The sequence below is a fragment of the Dromaius novaehollandiae genome, chromosome 3 (genome assembly GCF_036370855.1).
Source record: "Dromaius novaehollandiae isolate bDroNov1 chromosome 3, bDroNov1.hap1, whole genome shotgun sequence".
Taxonomy (NCBI): Eukaryota; Metazoa; Chordata; class Aves; order Casuariiformes; family Dromaiidae; genus Dromaius; species Dromaius novaehollandiae.
This window is the reverse complement of record NC_088100.1, coordinates 127,147,687-127,172,900: the sequence shown is the minus strand read 5'-3', so window position 1 is coordinate 127,172,900 and position 25,214 is coordinate 127,147,687. Positions and strand designations below refer to the sequence as shown.

Genomic DNA, 25,214 nt, shown 5'->3' with positions numbered 1-25,214 from the left:
TTGCTTTTTAAGGGAGAACATATTCCTTAATTTTCAAAAAGCTTTGTTTAAATCCCAGTGTAGTACAAAACCTCATTTGGTTTGTCCACAGATTATAAAGGGTTTGACTCACCACTAATGATGTGTTCCATATTTCCTCCTCTCTTCCCCTTGGCCCCCAGATAGCACCAACTTGTATTGTGCCAAAAAATACAAAATTCATGGTGTTGTTCCAGAAACTGTGTCTGTGTCATGCTGAACATAGTATAACATAGGACAAAAATTTGATAGCATATGCACAGTTTTGTAGAATATGGAAAAAGCAGACACCAACTGATGAGACAACCAGCTTCACTGATTCAATACAGAACAAATCAGTTTTCCCTAGATAATGTGTAGCCTGTCATGTTAATGGGAATCTCAAATATTTCAAAGTTGTTTTCTTGGAACAGATTTTTTTCTTACCCTGGAATTGTCTTGTCTGTCACAATTAGACACAATTGAATTTCTTTCAGCTGCTGTTTTGTCTTAGCTGATCGCTTTGTGGTGCGTATCTTGTAGGGGAGACAGCCTGCAGAGCAAAAAAGGTGTCTGTAATCAGTTCCCATCTAAAACTCCAGAAGTTAGATACTAAGCTCTTCTCCCCTCATTTTTTTAAAGAATTTTAAAAGAATTTTAAAGAATCACATGGACAGTAAATGGTTTCTCATGGTTTGCTGTAGAAATTCCTTTTTCCTTTTTTAGTCCTGCGAGAATAGTTATGCCTTGACAAATCTTCTTACATTCCGAACCATCGTATCAATAATTTTCCTAATTTTGGCATTTCCTTACATTTGCTGATGCATATTACCAGTATTTCCTATTGGTAGGATGATTATGCATGTGCAAGTTGTCGAGAAAAGTGTTGATGAAATGTTTTCCAAGAGGAAGTGCGGTATTCTGAAAAAAGGAGTGGGTCTGTTCCATTGCTTCGGCATGCAATCTGGATAATTTAACCCATCAATACAAATGCAAAAAGCTCTATGAGCATATCTTTGCATTGTTTCTGAATCACTTTTCTGCTGTTACTACAGTATTTTTTCCAGTTGATCCAGAATCAGGCAAGATTGCTTTATTCTGTAGAGTATTTTTTTTCTGCTATGTTTATATTTTCCCCTCAGAGGATGTTATTGAACTATATAGTATAGAGATTGTGCAACCCAGTCAGTCTAATCCAACTGAATATCCTTCTCTTTCCACTCCCAGTCTTCCTAGAAGAAAAGCAGAATCTTGTGAGCAATGATTGAGTGATGCAGTAGAGTCTTTAATGAGAGTGCAGGTTCAGTTTTATTTGTGAAGGGCAATTTATCAGTAAACACAATGTGCTAGTGTTTCACATTATCCTTACTTTAAGTACTGAAACAGCAGTTAGTGCTTCAAAGCATTTTAGATGCCTGATTTTAAAACACAAGGCTTTAGACAGAACCATATGGGATAATAGAAAAAGATAGATCTTTTTCTATTGTTATTTATTTATTTTTTACAGCCCAAGTTCTTTTGATGTGAGGTAAGTCTCATTGTTTTGCAGGAACTATTTGGGCAGCAGATTTGCAATTTCAGGCTGCTACTGACCTAATAATAGTTCATCCGTAACTGGCATGGTTTATACATCTGGAGTTTTTACCCTTGCAGATCCAGATGATGTAATTATCACTTACTAGTCCACAATAGATCAATGATGGACTTATCTGCCTTCAAAATGTTAACTTTTTCTGTAGAGCTTTCAGTTAAATGTTTACATTTAATTTCTTGAAAAATCTGTTTTGCTGCATCTGGACAAACTGTTACTGAAGGATTTGTTCTGAATGTGTTTTGTTCAATTCTTACATTTTCTGTATGGCACATTTCTGCTTAAAAAGTATCTTCTTGCATGAGCAAATCTTGAAATCTGTGATTGTCAATGTTTGGAAGTTTATTTTGTTTTGTAACTCTTTTCATTTCCCCTCAAATTCTCATTTTCTGGCTCTGTTTACACAGCATAAAGACACAAAGCTGCAGATGGATTACTTTTCATAACTTTATATGGAACAGCATTTCAACTTCTTATATTTTGTAGGTACTCAGATACATGAAAAAGCAATCTGGGGTGTTATAAGGAGTGAAATTAGCTCATCAGCCCTTCCCCCTTTAAAGCTCATTACCATCCTTTTCCTCCTTGCTAGACTTACTCTGTATGCTGTCTTCTGTTCACTAGTCTTTTTGCTGTTGCTGTGTAGATTCCTCTACAGATTGAGGGCTGATACGCCTTAAAGGAGAAAAAGCTTAGAACAGGAAGGACTGAGATGCATCTTGTGGCTGTAGTGGCTGCTTGCACTGAGCAGCCACTCGATACTGTTCCCTCTGTTAGCAGTTGCTGGCATTATGCAGGGTAGCTGGATTGTGTAGGAGGATGGTCTCAGTGGGAATTTCCATGGCTGAGTTCAGGCTACTGTATCAGACCTCCAGTTCGATGGCGTGGTCAACAGTATGGTTTGACAAGATGATGGTTAGCGGAGAAAGGTGCTGACGTGACTCATGGAAACACCATCTTTTGAATTTGGGAAAAAGGCAATGACTGGTGTCTACTGTTTTCTGGTTGAATCTGGGCATGTTTGTTTTGAAGAAAAGAAATTTCTGGTTAAGGGTGACAGTTCGAAGTTGCATGTCCTGGTCATGCTAGGAAGCTTGATTACTCTAAGAAAGCAAGACAAGCTAAAGAAAAAAAGTGGGCTATGTTGTGCCTGAAGGGATGACATGTCCTTAGTGGGAATTTTTTTTTTTTTTTTTTCCCCCAGGGAGATGCAGTTGTCATTTGTGCTTTTGCAGCGTCTATGGTGACAGCTTTTTAATGGGAACTCAGAACCAGAGGTTGGAATAATGATACAGTGATTTCTTTGCCACATACTTCAAGTTCATTTATTTACTGATTGCATTCTGCAAGGACACTGAATTTTATGGAAGAAAAAAAACATTGTACTCAGGGAGAGTGACTATTATATAATAAACGATTAACTGTTCTGGGTTCAGAACGGAAGAAAAGAATATGGTTTCAGTTTTCTGATGTTCACTTGAGTCATTTATTGGCCCCATAGGAAAGCCGCATCTGTTTGTCTTTTTGGTTAAACATACCAGCTTACTTCATGTTGCAAGGAGAGTTTTTTCCATTGGAAAGGACAACTGATAATATAGCAAATATAAACTCATGCTTTTGGGCAGCTGACCTGCATTTAATGCCATATATGTGAGAAAGATGATGACCAGGAATAGGGGGGGAAAAAAAAATCCCCCATGAAGGACAGAATGTTGTAGGGGGAGTTCAGCTTATCTTGGGTTATCATCTATTTTTGTCGTTACAGCATTTTTAAAGGTGTCAACCAATGTTCAGTTTCAGGAGAAAGGGATTGCTTTTTTTTTTTTTTTTTCTTTTTTTTTCTTTTTCTTCATCTCCTAGGAAGTTACCTTATCTTGTAACTAGAAAGGTTTTCATTGACTAAGAAAAATATGAATGTATTTCAAAACTTGATGTTTTCCCCATAACTAGAGAGAGAATTGTGCAAATAATGAGAAGAGCCAAACTTCCTGACCCAATGAGCTACCTATCAAATTTTCTGTGTAACTGAGATCACCATGATATGCGCTGTATACCACAGAGAGCAGAAGTAAGTGGAAATAAATTCCTGAAGTGTCACTCAGATGAAAAATGAATCATTGTCTTGGAGTCCCAGTGCTGCAAAATAACCAGCTGGACTTCCTCTTTCCTTCTACAACATCTCCTCCAAAGCTTAAATTTGCACCCTAGAATGCCGAGGCCCTGTGTTCCTCTTGTGCTGTAAATAACTGTGTCACATGGATTCCTCTCCTGTCCCATAAAGGCTAATGGTGACCTCCCAGGCTCAACTGTTATATTTATTTGTGAATTTGAAGATTTATGTCCTGGTGATGCTGTAAGTTGAAGTTTCCCAGGGGTTCTGCTTACGACATGTTTCTAAGTTTTCTGTTTAAATTAATAACTGGATCCAAGGCAAAGGACAACTTCTGCAGACAGCCTGTCCCTCCCTGTTGATGCACGTTAAAAGAATGGTTTCAGTGCTTGACCCTGTAGCTGTAAATGGCAGAACTAAGGCTGTCCATGCAATCTGTATTTAGTTTACCTATGTCCGCACACTTTTCAATTATGTGGTCACGTAATGGTTTCCCATTATTTCTTTCTTAAATTTCATTCAGTGGAGAGATGGATGCAAAATCCAGCACACAGTTTGGAGAATGAGAAGTGAAGGAGACTGGTCTGTTGGACCTTGTTTGGTTCAAGAGTTCGGATGATATATAGTGAGTATAAGAGCAAGGAAAAAGAGGATATTAAGGTTAAAGATTCCTTAAACCCCAGGAAATTATATCTTACCTGTGTTTAGGATGCTGAGAGGGTCTCTTCATGAAGAATTTTAATTTGGCTATTACATTTTAAGGTTGCCAGTCTTTTGAGACCTAAATTGATGAGCTGAATTTACTTTAGGGAATAAGATACTTAATTGAAATATACCTGGGAAGGTGTTTGGTTATATTTATTTATAGGTTTAATTTTTTGTAGTTTTGTGTAAGTATGAGCTGGTCTAGGTAAGAAGTCTAAAAGTTCTCTCTGTATTTAAGATAACGGATTTAAAGGTTTAATATTGTAGATTGCTTTTGATAAAGCAATACTGATGTTTGTCCTGAACTTAACAAATAGTTTTTGGAAGTCATAAGCTTTTATTTACCAGTGATCTTTTTGGCTTAATCCCACCTGTCAACTGCCTCTCATTAGAGAGGATATTGTACATGTTAAACTCAAATCGACTTCAATGTAACACAGTCTTCGTTGGCAATTTTTGTCTTTTTTAAGATGTCCACCTGCCATGTGGTCTTATTTAACTTCTGAAAATATAAAGCTCTTAATGTCTTGGCTGCTTCAAAGACTTAGAATTTAAATGGAAGCTTTACCTTCTGGTTGTTGTGATTGGTGGTATTTACTTGCCAGTCATTATAAGTCGTTTTAAGTGCTACATTGTACTCCCTATCAATCCATTAATCTTTTATGTTACCTTCATTTACATAATGGGGTGAACTACCTCCCACTAGATCTATAACGCTGAGGTGCAGGAACATCTGCCAGAAATCACTGAGAATTCAGGTGAGAGGCAAGGCTGCCCTGATAGGCAGCGCTTGTGCACTGGTGTCTTGAGATCTCAATATGGTTATAAAAATAACATGAAGTTTTGTCAGTGAAGAAGGAAAACTAGCCTTATTTATTACAGTATGTAAATGCAATTGATGTCATACTTCTTTTGGTTAACGTGACTGTTTTTTGTTACTTTGTGTTCGCTGATAAAAAGCAGGCTCATGGAGATTTTTCTGCAAATGTGAAAAAAGGTGACAGTCATCCAGCTTAGGAGTCAGATAAATGAGCAAAGTGCAAAGGCCAGTGATAGCTTCTTGAAGTTTGGGTAGATTGCTTTGTATTTTCTCCCTAAGGGTATGGCACATTTGCATCTTTGAAGGAAGCATTTTTTTTCTGTTAGTAATAGACAGTGCTGCAGTAGTTGACTTTCATTGGCTAAAAGGACCCGAAATTTTAAAAATACCTGAATCTGACAAGACTGCAGGCTGCCAAGAATGCAAATCTAATGCAGTCTAAATTATAGAGATTACAATATATTTTTTTCCCCCCTCTCTGGTTATTTCCAAGTCAGTTTTAGTTGACCTTATCAAAAATGTGATGGGAACTTTACACTTTAGTCAATATTTGGAATGTCTATCTTGGCTATGAAATCTGATTTAAATATTTTTTTTCATTGGACATGATATTTCTGTTGGCCTTGATGTTAGGGCCTAATTATTAGATTATAGATTTCACATTATAGGTTGATTTTATTTGTTTAGGACAGTTTCCTTTGATACAAATAGTGCATGTTTCTGGTGTTTTGGGTATGATAAGTCTTGTCATCTTGCACTTTATTCCTCTTTTAAGTACGTTTAGCCTCTCGGTTGGTTTGACCTACTCTATTTTATGGCTGCTTTCATCTTACCTGGCACGTATACATGTGGTTCATTATCGTTTCTGGTTAAAATGGAGTTCAAACATTTGGGAACCTCTCATGCTGTTCCTTTAAAGCAGTTAAGCAGCTATATTGGGCTATTGCAAACTAGAATGACTTGCTTATTTTTATTTCATTGTTAGAACTGTGAAATAAACTGTAGTTTCATTAATTGTGGTTAATGAGCATTTCCTGTGTCTCATCTCCAGCTTATTTAAAGAGTTGTTCAATTGACAGTATACTGTACAGTTTATATGTTGTTAGCGATAGAACTTGAGTCTGTGTTAGAGATGGTTTGTTTCACTGGAATTCAAATTAAGGGAATATATGTATAGTTGATAAGAAAAGTTTAGTTTTCGCAACTGAATTGACCAGATTTACAAAAGCAAAGTACCAACAATCATAGTCATTTTATGACGTGCAACCAATTACTAATGACATTTGTGTCAGCTTAAAGCACCAGTTATTTTATACTCTGGGTATACAAAATCAAATTGGTAGTTTTTAAAGGCCACTTTATTCTATCTTTTTGTAGCATCCTCAAATGTTTGACTTCAGATCAAAGGGAATTTTTTTTTTGTTTTTGCTATTTCTGACCTTTTAATAGTGCTTTAATTTGTATTAAAAACTTTACATAAGTGACGACTTGTATTTGCTGTCACTGACCTAGTAAAAGTGAGCAAATTATTTCTGGGCGAAGAAAGTAAGGTGATAATACCTTCATCAACTACCAGAAAAGTCATCATAAGCTCTGTTCTCAACATGAAATGAAAGAGAAGAAATGTTTTAAAGTACCGCCTAGTGGAACGAAGCATTTACAGCTAAATGCAAATGTTAGATTCAAATCTGCTACTCTGACCTCCATTCATTATGCTGAGGTAGATTGTGGAGGGACTGAAAACCTTGACTAATACTACTTCCTAAATGGATTATAGTTACAGGATTACCAGTGAGACTTTAATTTTAAGGAACACTTCCCTTGTGAAGAGCTCGTTGTTATTGTACTTAAAGTCTGGCCTGGTAAAACCATGGCGGAGAGAGTGGTTATGGTGGTTGTCAGTAACTATATCAGTGAGTAAGTACCAGAGAAGGGAAATAATTATTTCAGCTAAATGTCAATAGTGATGCAAAATACATGAGTATGAATTGACTGTTAGTAAGTTTAGACCAGATATCTGAAAACAATTTCAATTGTATAAGGGATAAGAGCCTGAGTTTCATCTATAATAGGATTTATTATGCTATTTGGGAATTGCACTTGGTAACATAGGAGGTCACTTCATTTCTTTTCACACAGGAGGGACATCGTTGTCATTTTAAACAGCAGCAAAACTCCTTAAATTTTACTTAAACTACAGAATTAGACAAGCAAGTTTTTATGTTTTTTGTATGCTTTACTGGTACTTTACTAAATTTTTAATATGCTCACCTCTTAACATTGTGAGTGCAACTTTAATTACAAAAATGTAATAATTCGCGTGCACTGCAATTGAAAATCAGAGGAGTTGCTTATCTGTTTCTATAGCACTTTTCTTTCAGAACACTTAAATCCAAAATCATTCAAACAATTTCTGTAATAGAAACAGAATTCTGTTTGTAGTGTATACCTCTAAAATCCTGCCATTTTTAATCCATTAAAAACCTCTCCATACTTTCAGAGAGTTTTAGATGTTTCTGTTTGAGTGGGCTTCATGTCAGACTTGAGGCTTTAACAATTATGTGAGTCACGCAAAATGGCACGCTCATTCAAGTCTAAAACCAAAGTTATGGAGAGGTTTTCCTGAAAGACAGTTATTGTTTACAAACACCACATACAAAATTTAATGTATTTGCAAACAGCATTTTCAAAGCTTATGTAAGAAGGGAATTGCATGCTGGAGGATTTTGTCCTATCCAAACATGTAAAATATTCCCCATTGTAATTAAATGGGGAACCTCAATGATGAAAAATGTATTTTGATTTGCATTAAAAGTGCTTATCTTTTCACAAGAATATTTGATTAGCATGGATAAAGATGTAGATGTACCACTGTATGGAGGATGATACAGAAAAAGCATCAGATACGCAATTTTCCTGCATTGTCACGAGGATATAACTGAAGATAATTTAGAATACTGTGGAATGTGCAGATGATGCATTCTGTAATAAGATAATATTTTGTTGATCAGAGTTCCTGATTATTTGATAATTTAGTTAGGATGTCAAAGCAATATATTAATATGGAAGATTGCAGAATAATTTAGCTTGTGTACTTCAATTGTCTGATGAAAGCTCTAGTAATTTACTCAGCAAAACAATTCCACGGTTTTATTCTATAAAACCTCACTGATCTATATTTTAGATTGTTTGGCTTTATGACTGGATGACAACCTGCAGCTAAATGCAGAAAGGATTTACAGGTTAACAAAGTTGAAGTGAAAAATTGCTTGTGCTGGTAAATTAGAGTTTAGTTTCTTTAGTCAAGGGGATAGTGCATAGATCTACACAGGGTTTTTCTATCTAATGAGATTTAAATGGTGTGAGTTTTTTCTATTAATGAATAAGATATATTTTTTATTTTTTTATTAAAATATGCAGCTATGAATATAGATAAAACTAGTAGCATTACTGTACTTGTTTATGGAAAAATTCAGAAAGTTGCACATTATTAGAGGAGATATCTGAATGAAAACATAGTATCTATAGAGCTGTTAGGTTAAACCTTGAAGAAACTAGTAGCAAAAAGAAAGCCCTAGGTAAAGAGAATAAAAATAACCTCCCAAGGAATTTTTCTCTTCTTTTCTGCAAAATGTCAGGAATTATGCAGGGTTCCCCAAATTTCAAAGTTAGGGAGGTGGCCAGGAAGGGAGCCATTTCTCCTCAGGTCAGAAGTGCTGCTTCCATGTTTTCTGCTTTTCTGCAGAGACCAGCAAGGTAACTCTCCAAAAGCAGAGAAACACTGCATAATGAATTGTTATGTGACTCTTTTACCAGAAATAGGAGTTTAATGTAGTGAGATTTTTCTTATTCCCTCAGAACACAGGAGAAGGGGAACGTTTCATCAGATAAAAAGCAGCAGATATGAATGAGGAAAGTGTCCTCTGATGTTGGTTTTAATGCATGGAAGCTGAAGAACTCATTACTGTAAGAAACTGTTACAGACAGAAATTATCAAGATTCAAAAGAGACTGAGGATTTCTGTTGATAACACACATTTCTAAAGTGCGTTCATAGGGTATCTACTTTGAAACACCAGCAAATCTGAGCTTAAATCAAACTCCGACATTCTCATCCTTTGCCCAGTATATCAGCTGTTAAAGACAGATTATACTGGCTCAGATTAAATCCCCCTGTAGCTGAGCAGCATTTACTCAACGCTAGCCAATATGGGAATATGGTACCTTCCCTGTTTCCCACGTGGGCAGTTGCCGGAGCTCTGGGACTGGCCCTTGGTGCAACAAAGTCCAGAAAAGATTCCCTCCCTCCCTTCGCCCACCGTTATGTGCGTTCAAAAGATAAACTGGACAAAACTATTGATGCTCACAGCATCTTGTATTTTAACGAGGTGTTGCATGAAGATCATTGTCTTTGTTCATGAATTGCTGCTAAAGAATTTTTTTATTATGCTGCCTAGTAAGAAACAGTCCTGTAAGAAACAGTAAGTGAGCGTTCCCCTATGGGGAATTCTCCCACTCGTGGTTTTGTACCTGTTTCCTGTCCTGCAGTTATCTCTCATTTTCTCTTTCCCGACCTGAACTGAAGGGTATCAGCCTGTTTAGGCACTCCTTGAATGCCAGCCATATCTTTGTACAGCTTTGTTGCTGTCCTCCGTAACTTCTCTCATTTTTCTGTTAAAGAGTGACTGCAGTTTATCCAGGCATTTCTTTTGTGTTTCCTGGTCAACCTGAATATGGAGTATTGCTCAGAGTGATAAGTATGAGTGATGCAAACTGTCCTGAATGTAACTATTTCCTGCATAACTGCAGAAAAAACAATCAAGAATTAAGAACTTCCTTTGTGTACAGTTTATGTATGTATATTTTATAGAGACCTTTGCACCAGGCCACTGAGGATCTTCAGACATTTTTGTGAACCCACAATATAATGGCGTATTTGCAATGAAATCAAATGCACCCAAAGTACCTGTTAGCAAAAAAATTTGCTCCAGTTACAGAGTCTGGTTAAATATTAATGCAAGATTTCTGCCATTACCTATTCTTACCCATAATTTTTTAAATTAGATATTATACGTTATTGCATAATTTAAATATAGACATCTGGACAATTTACTTGGCCAGCATAATGTTCTGTTTTTACTGAAAATATCCTCACAGTATTTTTGCAGAACTGTGTGCCAACAGTTAACTGTTCAATATTTAAATAGAAGAATTGAGCTTTTGCAATGGAAAGCATAATGGAAATTAAACTGCTCCAAGAGATTCTGTTCATTAAAAGGGCAGTGTAACAATTACATGTACTCATTAACATGTGCAGGACCAGTAGCAGTAGAAAACAGCAGAGGTTTCGTGTGTGTTTCCCTGTATTGGTAGATTGGTCAGTGAATATTAGTGAATATTGGTCAGTGAATATATCTTTTGGGCTCTTTTTTAATTTAATGCAATCTGCCGATGGTTAAAAAAGTAAACTTTCTGTCATTCCATTTTCAAAACTGTATTTTATAATATATAAATATACACATATATGCATACATATATATATGTAGCTGTACCTATATATACATACGTATATTTATATACATATGCATTAAAGAAACCCTATGTATCATAAGTGTTCTTTGTCATGGGCAATTGTCAATGGTTAAACTTGATTAGTTCGTAGGCCCAAATAGGCACTTTACACAAACATTTTGTTTCTGAACTACCAGAACATATCTTGCCGGCTGGCTGGAAATGCTTCCATTTCTGGTTAATACAGCAAATTGAATACAGCTGTGGAGAAGGGATGCGATTTCATAATAGCTCTTATATCTGTCACGGAGTTGTTCGTGAATACATCAGGATATTTCAGACTCCTGAGTCAGAGCTGAATTTCAAAAGATGATCATTTAAATAAACAAAATAATCCCCTTATTTTAGCTTTGACTCAAGAAAGTGATTTCTTACGTAGCTAATGCGCATTCTGTTCTGGCTGAACTCCTGCTCTTCAAGTGAGCCCATTTGATCTAGCGACTCCGAAAGAAGAAAACTTGTTTCTCCTCACACAGTGACCTTTCAGAGGAGCCACTTAAATTCACTAGAGTGCATCTTTCTGTATAATACTTGGCTTGCTTTATTTTCCACAGTTTATGAACGCATCTTAAATACAGAGGGAGTTCATCTATACTTTTTGGATCAGAGAGAATTCAAGATAAGATGCATGCAATACATTCAGGTTTCTTGAATAGTACCTTAAGTTTTCTTAAATTTTCTGAATTAGTATTTTTTTTATTAGGGGCAGTGGCCTTTTCCGCTCTTGTCGTTTGACTTATGGATTCACTGTTTTTTAAAATTCTGTTGTACAAATGAGAGTGAATCAAATCATTCCCTTGCCTTATAATAGCTTACAGATCTAAGGAGGACCTCTAAGGAGGTCCCTCCTCCTTCAGAAATGTCCTTCCTATGGTAGTAAGGGTGAAAGAGGGGCAATTTAGCTATGTCCTTCTGGACTTTTTCTTCTCTTTCTTTCATTTTGGGAGAACAGAGTATTAAAGACCTTTTGGTGATAGGTTTTCTGAAATTTAGATTTGAGCAGGAGTGCACAGGAGTTTGGAGTTTTCCTGGGGGAAGCTTTTGAATCTGGAATAATGTTTCAATTCAAGCGATTAAAGTTGAAGAGTTACTCCAGATACGTGAATCAGATTCAGGATTTTTAGTAAATTATTTCTGAAGATAAAAGCTGATTTACAGCAAGTATTAAAGGAGAAGATTGTAGTTAATCGCAGCTATTGTCTGTTGCATTTATTGTATTTATAATGCTTCCATCAAAAGGATACGTTCTGTGTATGAATGATAGTCACTTACAAAATAAGGGCTTAGAAATGCAATTAATGTTCTTTAATTTTAGATCTGAATAAATAAGCAACACATCAATTTAAATAAAAATTGCACATATTTTATTTCTGAATAGACAGAATACAGTAATAATGAATGTCTTTAATATTAAAGACCTCAAAATGAAGAAACATTTTTTTCTTTATTCTTAATTATTTGTGATAGCTATTTCTCACCCAGTGATAATTTTGTTACCTCCTGGGAAGTCTATTTTTTCCTCAGTTAGGGACGCAGGCAAATTCTTCGTTATGCTGGAAAAAACGTTCAGCTCTTAATATTTTATCAGTTCCGTTGGGCCAAAGGTGCCAGCGATTGTGTAAACAGCCACCAGTCTTCAGTATTTTAAGTCTTCAGCCTTGTGATATAGGAGCATTATAAATTATGTATAACAGTAGATGCCACTCAATAAATATTTAATATGTGATAGATATTTTTGTCTGAAATTACTTTTTCACTTGAACAATGATTTAAGCTGTATTTTTTGGTTTTATGAGGTGACACTTTTATAATATCAAGGAGTAGCTGAATGCAGTTTGAATGTCAGAGAGCTGCAGGGCAACATTAGTCACAGCTTTCTTCGTTCTTTTGAATGTTGGAGAACTTTTAATTCATCCATTAGCAGAGTAGGATTTCCTGCTTTTGTTTTGGGCTATCTTTTGTTTGTTGTGCCATCATCTTGTTTTGCCCGCTTGTATGTGTAGTTACAAAAAGAAATTTTTTTAACAGTATCAACATTGACAACATTTTATATTGTATGGGGAGATGAGATACTACATCTGTTTTCTTCATTCAGACTTGTCAAGTTGCTGTGCTTAGGCAAATGTGCGTTACAGTCTATCCAGGTTTTCTCACAAACAGCGTGCTGTCTTGGTTGGCTCTGAAGGATGCATATCGATGGCTTGGAAAAGCAGTAGTCACACTGTTGTCAGACAATTTATTTTCTGTGTTTGCTAGCACCAGGAGCAAAAAGCGTATATACATAATATACAGCGGTGATGGTTGTTTATGGTGCCTCCCCTTGCTGAGTTGTCAGTGCTCCTTAGCTCGTAATGGCTTAGTTGTGTAGATAGAAAAATTGACTCATTTTGCAGGGCAGTATATGTAGGTATTCACAGTCTCCGTTGCTATTACCTTCCCATGTCTAGAAGCCAATAGAATTTGCTGTCAACTTGAAAAATGAACTTTCTAAATGCTAAAACTTATTTCAAAGCTACATTTAATCTCATATTTATTGCACACATTATCTAATTAATATTACATCAAAGATATTACTAAAACTGATTTTTCATTCAAGGTTAAATTTGTCCACTTGTACTCCTACTGAATGATACTTTATCCTACAAGTAGTTGTTGCAGAATGCGACCCAAAGAAATTTTGAAGAATTTAAATTGTGCTGCAAATTCTTTGTACGTTTATTTACTATTGCCAGTGTTTCCATTATATTGGAGGGTGTTTTAACTAATTAGGCTTACTGGGTTTCCAGGTGTCCAGATTTTTTTATGGAGGAAGGCTCAGTTTATTTAAAGGATTGCCAAACAGTGCTCGGGTTTGCATTCCCTAGTTGTACTGAATTTTGTGTAGCTTTAAATTCTGCCTAACCATCATGCAAGGTGGTATGTAGCTTGCTTTTAGCCAACTTTCCTTTGTTATTCTCTTGTTTGATCTTCCTTATCTGGTGTAATTCAGCTGTTTGTCTGGCTTCTTTCAAGCAGCACCTTCACAGACTTCCTGAACAGCAAGCTTGCAATACCCATTGGAAATACAGAAATCACATTTAAAACATAAAAAATCCTGCTTGTATTTTTTGTGATACTACATAGATTAAGTTATATTAAACATGGTTTAGAAAGAGAATGAAGAGCAGTATTTCTTGTATATCTTAATATACTTTTCTCCATTACAGGAACAAACCTTGGCCCTTAGGAAAGAAGGGATAGGTGTTGTGTTAGATTCTGAACTGCCTCATCTGATTGGCATTGATGATGATCTTCTTAGTACTGGTATCATCTTGTATCACTTGAAGGTAAATACACATCTGTGTTTCCCCAACCTTTGTGTGTCTTGTGATTTTTGAGTAGACATCTTACTATATTTAGATAGCAAATTAGCACTATAATCACTAAGTAAGTGTTCATTACATTTCTCCACTCTGGTTAGATAAGCTGTTAAGAAATTGTAACTGATTCAAATTACCATATCTGTCAGTTTATTGCGTAGGTTTATCCTGGGGGTCTGCTGTTCAGCCAGTGATAGTTGTATGGTATTCCTACCCATGTATATTGGTTTCTCATTCTTCTTGTAGAGATTAAATTGAAATCCAAATCTAGATGCCACAAAGGTGGTTTTGTGCAGGACAGATAAAACTTGAATTTGCTAACAATACTGTATAATAAAGACTGCTCTATGAAAGCATTCTTTCGTGTGTGTATAAACATGTACTTGGTCCAGGATGCTGTGAGAAAGTGGAAGGTTAAATTATATCTTCACAGGGGAAGGAAGGAGTTCAGCTGAAAATAACATATATTTTGTCTTAATTAGGAAGGCCAAACATATGTTGGCAGAGAAGATGCTATGACAGAACAGGATATTGGTAAGGAAGTTGGGTTTTTTTTCACATTGATTCTTCCTTCAGTTGTTTTTCCTTCATCCACTGTCTTACCATGTGAATGAAATTTCATCAGTTTTCCCCCCTTTTCAATTAGTTGTTCATATGTTCTTGCATATTTTTATTTTTTCAAAATCTTATAAGAGATCCGAATTATGTGGGATTTGCCTCAAAGAGCATCACTTCTAAAACAGCTTGTGGGCTTAAAATATGTTGTTGTTCATGCACACTGAGATTTGTTGTTAATCTATTCCTTGGAGACTTTAAATAGAGTCCTGTAGAAATACCATCCTTTTTCATGCAGCACCTGTCATAACTGATGCATAATCATTCTCTTAACCTTTGTGTAATGACAGTATTGCTGTATTGTTATATCTAAAGCAATCTTTGGACTTTAGATTCATGTTGATGAAAATTCTGTAAGTTGATTAAAAGTGGGTAGGCTGCTTGTATTGATTTCCTTATTCCCTTGATACCTATGCAAACAAGTGCCAATGCTGGACTGCCTTGATACATATCTTGCTTGAATGGAGTTTCATTAAGTAAGCCAAATTCTTTAGTTCTCAACTGAGAAATTAAGAGCCGAATAACTTAGTTCTGTGTGTTTTCTTTGGTCATAAGGTGTCTGAATTTAAATTTCTAAATAAATTCTGTGAAATAAATTCTATGTGTTGCTTTTGTAATAGTAGACAACGTGATATATAAATTTTTCCTCTTTGTTTCTGGTGAGAATGAAAGACTTCTGTAGAGACAATCTTACAAGAGTTGAAGAAGAGAAGGAAAGTAGCATAAATGATTGATAGAAGGCCTGAATGTAATAAACCATAAGAACCGTATTTCAGCCATGCTTAATAATCTGTGATCATATATTGTATCCTGTCTCATCAGATTTAAATAAAACTGCTTTAAGGTCAAGATTTTTTCATTATTACTCAGTGAAACTGGTCAAAAAACCCCCAGTTTCTACAAGTGTGTGCAAATAAATGTATATTAATCTGGTGCCAAAACATGGGAGAAAAGAAGATTACGCAAAAAGCCAAAACACTTCTCTCTCTATTAAAATAAAGCAATAAACAGGGTGAACCTTCAAGGCATACAGTTGCTAAAAGACAGAAATTGATAAGGAAAGGAACAAAACATTATCCAGAATAAAGAGGGAAGACATTTTCAAATAGATAGTGCCATATGTTCTTAATAAACTAATATCAAATTGCTAATCTTATTTGTTGTTAAGAGACTAATTATCTTATTTTATTTCTGTGTATTTTAGTTCTTCATGGCCTTGATTTGGAAAGTGAGCATTGCATCTTTGAAAATCTCAATGGTACTGTGAATCTAATACCACTGAATGGAGCTCAGTGTTCTGTGAATGGTATTCAGATTACAGAAGCCACACACCTAAACCAAGGTACTGCCCAGAGTAATGTAATTTTTATACAGCGTCCTTTTTTTTCTTTCTGGCAACAGCACTGAAAACTCCATCTGTATGTAGGGGCTTTATTGTTCAATCCTTTTTAATTTTGATTCCTTTTCTTCTCCTCTGCAATTAGGAGAGCCTTGGAGGTTTTGTTCAGTCAGAGAATGGCTATAGGGTGAAAAGAGAATTGTTTACTAACTTAAGCTACATCATCATCTTGAGTATGAATTGATAATTACCATTTGATTTCATTCAACATTAATGCATAAAGTAAACTCCACACCAGATGGCTTAGATTGCTATGATATTTAAAAAAAAAAAAGAATACCAGTCTGTGTATGAACGAAATAGTGTCAGAGACTTTTCTTTCTTTCTTCTTTCTTTCTTTTTTTCTTCTTTCTTTTCTTTTTTTTTTTGGTGGGGATGAATGCTTATTGCCTCAGGCATGTTTCTGTGTACATGGTAGCAACAGGCAGGTCTGCATGTTTGGCCTGAGTCAAGTGAAGGGAAAGATCAGACTGTAAATGAGTTTATTCATAGATGAGGGAAGAAAAGATAATAGAAGAGGATTGTTCCTTGCCTCCAAGGAATGGTGAGCATAAAATGAATTATCTGGAACTTTCTGCTGTCACTTGGGAAAGTAAGTAATGCTTTTCAGTGACAGATATTTTTCGAAGTACTTACAAAGTGTTTTACTGATTCTTGGCAAGCAAATACATTTTTAAAATCCAGTGTTTACCCCAATATAAAATAATGCCTTATTACACTTTGTTTGCCCTTCTAGGAGGGAGTAAAATCATCTTGAAGATAGGAAGTATCTTCCTATCATGTATTGTACTCCCATACCCAACCACAATTCTGAAGCTAGGATCCTCCCTCTTCCCACCATCTTACTATATGCACCTACTTTTCCACAGTCCGTGACCTTTCTTCTGCATACCCAAATGTATGGTCCTGTAGGGGTGCAGACTGGGCCTGGAGTTACATGTTCCTCACCCTCGTACATCTCTATGTCCAACCTGATTTTCTGCACTTCCCAAGCAGGCTGTCACACACGCAGCCTGAGCATGGTCCCAGGATTTCAGCTGGGTTCTCAGCACCACCTGAACTCTTTCCAGAAGCTGTGAAGGAGTTGGAACAGACTTGCTCCAATGGAGCAAGTTAGCACAGAGCAGCTGATCAGAGGTAACAGAGGTTTTTAACTCAGGACCTCGGTAAAGAGTTGGCCCACGGGTGGTTTATCACTGATACTCTGGCATATGATAGCTTGCTTTTGTGATGGGTGGCAGTTGTACCCGCTGACCTTGGCTTCTGCCACATACAAGATAACATTAAAGAACAGGAGTATGGAGAAGGTGACAGATTTTTCAGCAGCAAATCTAAGGTTGACAGTTTTTTTAGAAGGACTTGCTGGGTGGAGGGAAGGCCCAATCCTCTTTGCTTTGTATTTGGGTAAATCCTGTTGATAAATGGTTAGCAGTAGAAGCATTGGCATTAGTAGCAAATGGAAAGAATAAGAGTTGCAGTGACTCATCTTTGCTGTGGCCTACTGTATTTCAAAGGGAGTAAAGGTTTGATGGGCCTCAGAAGAAGGTAAGAGTTTGGATTATTTCCCTCTTCCAGGTCTACTGTGTAATGCCTAATGACTTGTTTTTGTCCTGTGACAAGTGGAAGCTTGCCATTTATTCTTTTTTTAATATTTCTTCCTATCTAAAGAAATTTGCAGCTCAAAAGAAGGGGCAAATATTGCTTTTGAGTTACTAAATTGTGGAAAAACCGCTGCCTAAGCTGCCTGTAGACTGTCTAACCAGACTGAGCCTGAAAGACGGCATCGCAAGGGAAGAGCCAGTGAAATAACTAGTTTAACAACTTGTCTGCAATACATATATCCTAGCTGTGATAGCATTTAGTCTCACAGCATGAAATGCCAGTATCTTTAAATATCTGCTTCAGATATCTCTGATTAACTGCTGATATATTTAAATGTTTCCGTTTATTATTAATAACTATTCATTTGAAAATGTCTTAAGTTTTTAGACTGTTTTATGATGTAGATTAAAAAAAATGCATAGTAATTAATTAATACTTCCTTCTTCAGATTACTTCCAGCATTTGTAAATTCTGGTTAATGTGCCCTTTTTGTGTAAATTAAACTTTGTACAGTATTTTTTATTCTTAAGAACATCTGCTAGGATTTCTAGAGATAACTGAATTAATATTCACACACTAGAGTTTATCCTTTGCCTCAAACTTATCCTCAGCTTAAGCTGAGTTTTCCATTTTTAGGCCAAACTGCCACCCCTTCTGTAGCTGTTGTCTTCCACTTTTGGTTTTTTGATATTCATGAGTTAAAAAATAACTTTTAAAATATGAGGGAGATTAATTATGGATACATTTGTTTGTATAGTTCCAAAATACTGATCTACATAATTGAGTGATGCTTGACGATATTTGAACATGTATTTTTATTTATTTCATATGCTTTCTGGCCATTTATGTTTGGGAGGAAACTAGCTAAATTACCTGATAAGAGTTCCCCAAATGGTAGAGACTTTTTTACTGCTTGTCTTTTTGTGTGTGTTTTTAGTACTGTCAATGCATTTGATAAACCTTTTTTTTTCCTTCGCTGCTTTGCATTCAAGGAGAGTGAGAATTATTGCTTAGAGTAAATAAATGGAAAGCAAAACCCATAGAAAATTGTTATGTTTCCGTGACAAGATTTTCGCTACACTTTGCACACATGCATTCAGATGGGGAATTGCATTGTGCAATAACATAATAAAGGACAATCTAAACTAGTACTTAGGATATATTACGTAGAACAGTTTTGATACAGACTTTTTTCCTGAATAGGTAAGCAGCACCATCAGAGCCTAAGTGCTGTCAAATGTGAATTAAGATTGTACAGTGTTTCCTGAATTCTGGAATAAGATAAAAAATAAAAAAACGTATAGAGACAAAAAGTAGCATCATGCAGTAATGTCTGTGATGTACTCAGATACAAAAGAGGAATTTAATGGAGGGTGGAGCCGTAATTCCTGTTCTAACCTGTACCTTGGCCATGTTACTGTGCTAAATAATTCCATCAGAGTGTATCATATGACAGGCACATATCTCTTCTCTTTCCTCCTATTCAGGCCAGATTTTATGCCAAATCTCCTCCTACCATGATCATGATCATACATTCAGAGAGAAACCTAGCAGTTGCTCATTTGATCAGTCATTTGTTTTCAAATGTTCACATACTTGTTAAGTACACTGTTTGCTTTTATATTTGTAAAGTTAGGAAGAGTTACCTGTATTTGTACTCATTCTGAAATTTAAATTCACTGAAGCTGTTTCCATTTAATAACGTGGTCAGAAATGTTTACAGCTAATTATTTTTATCTTCATTCCAAGCTGAAGGAATTTCGCTGAAATCCTCACTGCCTCCTCTGCTAAAATAATCAAAATCCCCCTCCAGGCAAACAGATACATGTTTGGGGAAAACTGTGAGCATATGAAGCACTTGTAGAATAGAAAGAGTTTTACTGCTTTCACTGTAGCAGTCACGACCAGCAAGGACCCTTTTTAATACTCTTACATAAAAAGTATGCCTGGTGCACTTCACGAGGGAAGGGCCAGGCTGCTGCATCACATAAATTACAAAGATGGCATTGGAATGTCTTTGCAATACCAACCTACACACAGATTTATGAAAGATATTTCTAGTTAAGATTAGACTGAGGTAAAATGTTAGTATGATCCAAAATTGAGGTGTGATGTAGACAGCAAGGAGTGGCACTGTGACTACAGTGCATTTTGCCATTGATTTTGCTAAGATTGGGTGCTCCTGCTTGGGTTGATATTCCTGATTAAGCTAATTTTCAGAGCAGCATTCTTAGCTGAGGACAGTATTTCATTCTCAGATGGTAACAATTTGTTTGCGGTGAGCAGGGTAAGTGCAGTTCTCTTTCAGACTGTAAGTGTAATAGCAGCTTTTTTCTTTTAAAAATGCCTCCCGCTGACAGATAAATGCTTGATGCTATGGTGGTTAACTTGGAAGACTTCCATTTCATGACAACAGTGAGACATCACTGACAATATATATTTTAGTAAGAAAGCATTCATCTTGGTGCCAGTTTCTTCAAAATATGATAGTAATACCCAGAAACACGTTATTTTTGACTTGTACCTGTAATTGATTAAATACAATAATGGGTGTTTACTGAGCAATATAAATTTTTCCAGGCTTTTCCCCTTGAAAATATTGGGTATGAAAGTCTAATAATGATAGTTTGGGTAGTGGTAGGTTTCGATGTTCTTCTATAAGAAGAAAGAAAGGTAAGTGAGAGTACCAATTATGGAGAAATGGCACCTTCAGCTTAGGTGGTTTCACACCTGTCTTGGCTCAGTAGCAGAGGAGTGAAAGCTGGTTTGTCCTTAGCCTTAGTTACGGACATACCTGTTGCATTTGGTACTTGCTGGTTTCTAGTCCCCAAAGTAGCAGTGTTGAAAGAGTGTATAGGAAAAGTTTGGGGCAGCTGCTACTACTGCTTCCTCTGTTCCATCAGCCAAATGACATCAACACAACTGATTTTTTTTTTTTTTTTTTTTTTTTACTAGGAGCATGAAGAAATGAACAGCAATTAACAGCTGTGATCATACATCTTTATATACTTTGTTTATTTTATTACTTTAAGTTCTAAGTTGAAGTTGAAGTCTTTGCTTACATAGTGGATGACTGAAAAAATACTTGGCATTTTCTAGTGCAGCATGTTGTCAGTAAATGGTGTGGGTTTTTTTCTCATTAGGTGCTGTTATATTACTTGGAAGAACTAATATGTTTCGCTTTAACCACCCCAAAGAAGCTGCCAAGCTAAGGGAAAAAAGAAAGGTGAGATTGAATGAGTATTTGGGGGAATTTAAATTTTTTTCAGTTTTCTCCCTGATACAGAGACATGCTGATTTTGTAGCTTTTTTTTTTTTTTTGCTTTGCTTCATGTAAGAATGCTTCTTTACTCTTTATTTTCATGAAGTGAAAGGAAGAGTTTGTAAGCACAGTAATGTCTGTCTAATACTTTCATTTTATGTTCTGTTGTTAGAGTGGACTGCTGTCTTCCTTCAGCTTGTCTATGACAGATCTTTCAAAATCTTGTGAGAACCTGTCAGCAGTTATGCTTTATAATCCAGGGTGAGTATATTCTGAAATGCAGTTGTATAAATTGTACCAGTTCTCCTTTTTAGTGGTTTGAATGTTTCAGCTTGCAGTAATAGAAGTTATTTTGTTCTCAAGTTAATACTACATGCATGCTAAATAATGGGCTTCTGAATGACATAAGAACTTTTCAGAAATTTTATTTGAACTAATATTTCAAGTCTGTGCTAGAAAATGGGGTAAAAGGACATTGAGGAGGTTTCCATCATGCTGATGACTTGCTCTTACAAGGGATCCAATACTCAAATGTGAGAAGAGTAGCTGCACCAGCAGATAGCCATGCTGACAGATCTGGCGCTAATAAAGTTATAGTGCCTGGACTTCAGGAGGCAAAGTTTGGCATTAAAACCAAGGCAGTCCAAGACAATTATGATATTGCAAATTTTACATGTATACTTTCTTGAGAATTACAAGATAACTGTTTTTTCCTGAGAATAATGCATTGTAAACTCGAAATTAAGTAAGATTTCTGAAGTTCATTTAATACCAATGCAAACACAGAAAGGCCAGGAAATTAGTGTCTTAGGTTCTTATCTATATATCTCTTAGTAGGTGGCTGGAGTAGGGTATGGAGAACAGTTTTATTGTACAGTTAAAATGAAACAGACTGCTTGTTGTAGAGAAACTGTTTTTAATGTTTTTACCAGTGTTCTTAGAGTGATTTAGAGGGAATTGGTGGTGGTGTGCTCTGATCTTTTTTTTTTCCCCCAATGGCTAGTGCCTGTGTTTGAATTGAGAATGAGATGAAACACCTTAACCACCTATGTGCTTTTGAAAAATTGGCCATAAATTGAATTACAGACTTGGATAGTGAAGCTTTATTTCTAAATTTTACTCTGGGATTGCTCTTTGTCCATTAGAACTTAGGAAGGTTGGACAGCTAGTGATGAATTCAAGTTAAATAATGTGTTAAATATTGTGGGTATGTGTAATAGCATTGCTTCAAATGTGATTGTCGTTCTCTTGCTGCTAAGTTACCTACAAAGAACTCAAGACACTGAGCTAGTAACTCATAAATTACACATCTTTTTTTCAGACAGAGATGAAAGAGAAGGTCAAAATGTAGACTTTTATTTTTTCCTCTTTCAGCCTTTTCAAATAGGTTGATCTTTCATTGGCAGTTGCTGTTGAGGGCTGGGGAAAGTTCCTGGCTATTCTGTTACCTGTGATTATGAATCTGCTACCTTTGTCCTTTCCTAGAGTAATAATGTTACTCTGAATGCTGTTATGAATAACTGCATTATACTGCGCTATACCAACCCTGACTTTGCAGCCACTGTAGACTAGGACGCGTTGTTTCAGCATTGCTTCAGTTGTAGTCTTTCAGATTTGCAGTAAAACATAACAGCATGGGCAAGGTCCGGTTGAACGTAGGCTTGAGAATGAATTCTCTGCCCAAGGAGTTCAGGTAATGTCAAATCATGTTTGATAGAGAGGATTTTTTTTTTCTATGAGCCATATAAAAATATGTCTAAAGAGTTAATTGATTGCCTCTGGGATGGAATAGATAGCACCAAATTCATTTTTCAGTGTGTTTTGTGGAAGATGGCTTTTTTCTTCCTTATCAGATCTTCAAACGCCTCACCTTGCTTTCCTGGAAATCATACAATGTGATTAATATCTTTAAATTATCAATGTACTCCGCAATTTTCAGAAACACTTTTTCTTATTTAGCACTTCTTGTAACTTTTATTTCCCTCCTTCGGTGTGGTTATGAGGGAGCTACTCTTGTTGAAACTGAGGTGAAATACTCCTCATATTTCTAAACACTTTCATGCCTGTATTTTATTAGACAGTAAACTATGAGCAGAGGGTTAATTATTGATATTCTCCTGCTAGTCTGCATTCAGTTAATCTTTGTGAACTGACTTGCAAGAATAGGTGTTTTGTCTTGCTCAATTTGTAAACACAAACCAGGATTATGCTTAAGGCTCATTACAGGAGGAACACGAGTCCGCATGACTGTCACTTGTTTGTGAGCAGTAAAACCTGTCTGAGGTTGTTCCGTTGTCGCTGCTATGTATGCCCGTTTATCTCTGAATGAGGAAGCTCGCAGCTGTGTATTTGTAATTTAAGCTCTTATCCTATTTTCAGGCACTTTAACAATGTTTAAAACAATATATGCCACACCTAATAAAATACATTACCCACACAATGCAGAGGCTGTCTTTGTCCTAATAGATCAGTGAAGTAAAAAAATAATAATTTGAAATATGACTGCTTTTACTACTTTAATGACTGCTGCAAAGAGAAGGTAGGCTGTGAAGTTTGCTCTGCTGTTTGACTGAATCATGACCTTAGAAATCAGTGGAAGAAAACATGTTCTGTTATTGATGTGTCTTTATGGACAGCAATTTGACAAAGCAGCTTTTCAGCTTGGGCTACGGTTCCATGACAATGTTTGATTTGTCTAAGTAGATGCTAACACTGTCTTCTTTCCACCTCCTCCTTTGGGACAGCACTGGGGTTTTTCTGATCGTACAGTGAGTTTGCCCAGGGAGGTTATTCTGCGGAAAATGTCACTTTAAGGGTGACAGGTGGCTAGGGTAATTAAAGAAAAGAAAATGTGCTTTGGATAAAGTAGACCCCAAACATTTGGGGCATAGTGATAATTTAAAGACAACAATGCCATATCCATAAGGAGTTAGACAGCTTGCAGAACACCTGAGTCTGGACTTCCAGCTGGGGATGCTGCTGCACAAGTGCAGCGCCGCTGTGGTTATTTTTCTGAGTGGTGTCCGTGTTCAGCCTGGGTAAAACATATTCAATAAATCTAATCTCTGGACTTCAAAGGCAAGGTAATTGTAGCAAAGTCATTAGGTGAAGAGGAGCATGTTGCTTTCCAGGAAAGAGATGGAAAAAGACTATCCTTCACTAAATTTGCCTTGGATTTTATTATTATTTTAGCATCAGGAGCAACCTAGGACTTGGACTACTTCCTTTATTTTGAGTCTTTATAGCAGACTGTAGTATTGCTTCATTCCTGGGTTGGCAACTTTCATCAGTTCTCATAGTGTAACAATTTACTGGTCATCAGCAGCGCAGATCTAGACACAGCAGCAGACCCGTTGGTTTTTGTGGGGTTTCTGTAGCTGACCAGCATTCTGCCTATTGTTAATTTACTACTTTCAATCCTTCTTTTCTTCCAATTTCAGTATTAAGAACCTGGCAGCTAAATTTGCAGCTTCTGTAGATTGTAATAAGCAGCTTGTAAGATCTATCATCTTTAGCAGTAAATGGCAGAAGAGCCTGTGGGTTATTGCTTTCAGTTGTTGCGATAGCATTAAATGACATCCCTCCCTGTTGTGGTGTTTGCAGCGACATTTAGGAGTTTAACTCCTAGCGTACGCTCCCTCAGAGCTCTCCCAAACGTGCAAGGTACTGGTACCACAGCTTTTGTCAAGGATGTGCCCTGAGTATTAAAGGTCTGCTGCTGCCTACACCCAGAACCGCTGCCACCTTTGGGTAAAATTGCATCATGCTGGGAGGGGAGATGGGGGATTCCTCCATTCCTTCTCCCACATTTCTTCCTTGCTCAAGGCAAGGGCCATCATTACTGAGCGAGGAGGAGTCACGCTCCTTTGTTGCACCAGAAATCGGCTGGACGCTTCTGCATGGTAGCACAGCTCCAGCAAGTGTGGTGGGTGGGTGTGTCACCCTCTCCTACGGTGACATTGTGGCCTGGGGGGTAGGATGCTGCTGGCAGGTGGGAGATGGGCATTTTTATCTGTTTAACTTGACCTTAAGACTTGAGGAGTCTCAAATTGTAGGAAATTCTTTCTTGACTTGTTATTTATGGTAAAGGGCTAACTTCATTTATGCTCAGTAGGTCAAGAGTTCTGTTATCTAAATTTTTAGGCTTTTTTTTCAGTCTGAACATTTGTTAGTGGTGGTAACTC

General features: G+C 36.5%; 1 protein-coding gene across 7 annotated transcripts in view; it reads left to right on the top strand.

Moving 5' to 3' along the window:
• KIF16B (kinesin family member 16B) overlaps positions 1 to 25,214 on the top strand; it is a 141,505-nt gene that overhangs the window by 51,274 nt on the left and 65,017 nt on the right. For all 7 annotated transcript variants that reach the window (XM_026110427.2, XM_026110425.2, XM_026110426.2 and 4 more), the window contains 5 exons: positions 14,000 to 14,119; positions 14,635 to 14,686; positions 15,972 to 16,109; positions 20,912 to 20,994; positions 21,203 to 21,291. In XM_026110427.2, coding sequence (XP_025966212.2) covers positions 14,000 to 14,119; positions 14,635 to 14,686; positions 15,972 to 16,109; positions 20,912 to 20,994; positions 21,203 to 21,291 — 482 coding nt within the window. The remainder of the gene's footprint in view (positions 1 to 13,999; positions 14,120 to 14,634; positions 14,687 to 15,971; positions 16,110 to 20,911; positions 20,995 to 21,202; positions 21,292 to 25,214) is intronic.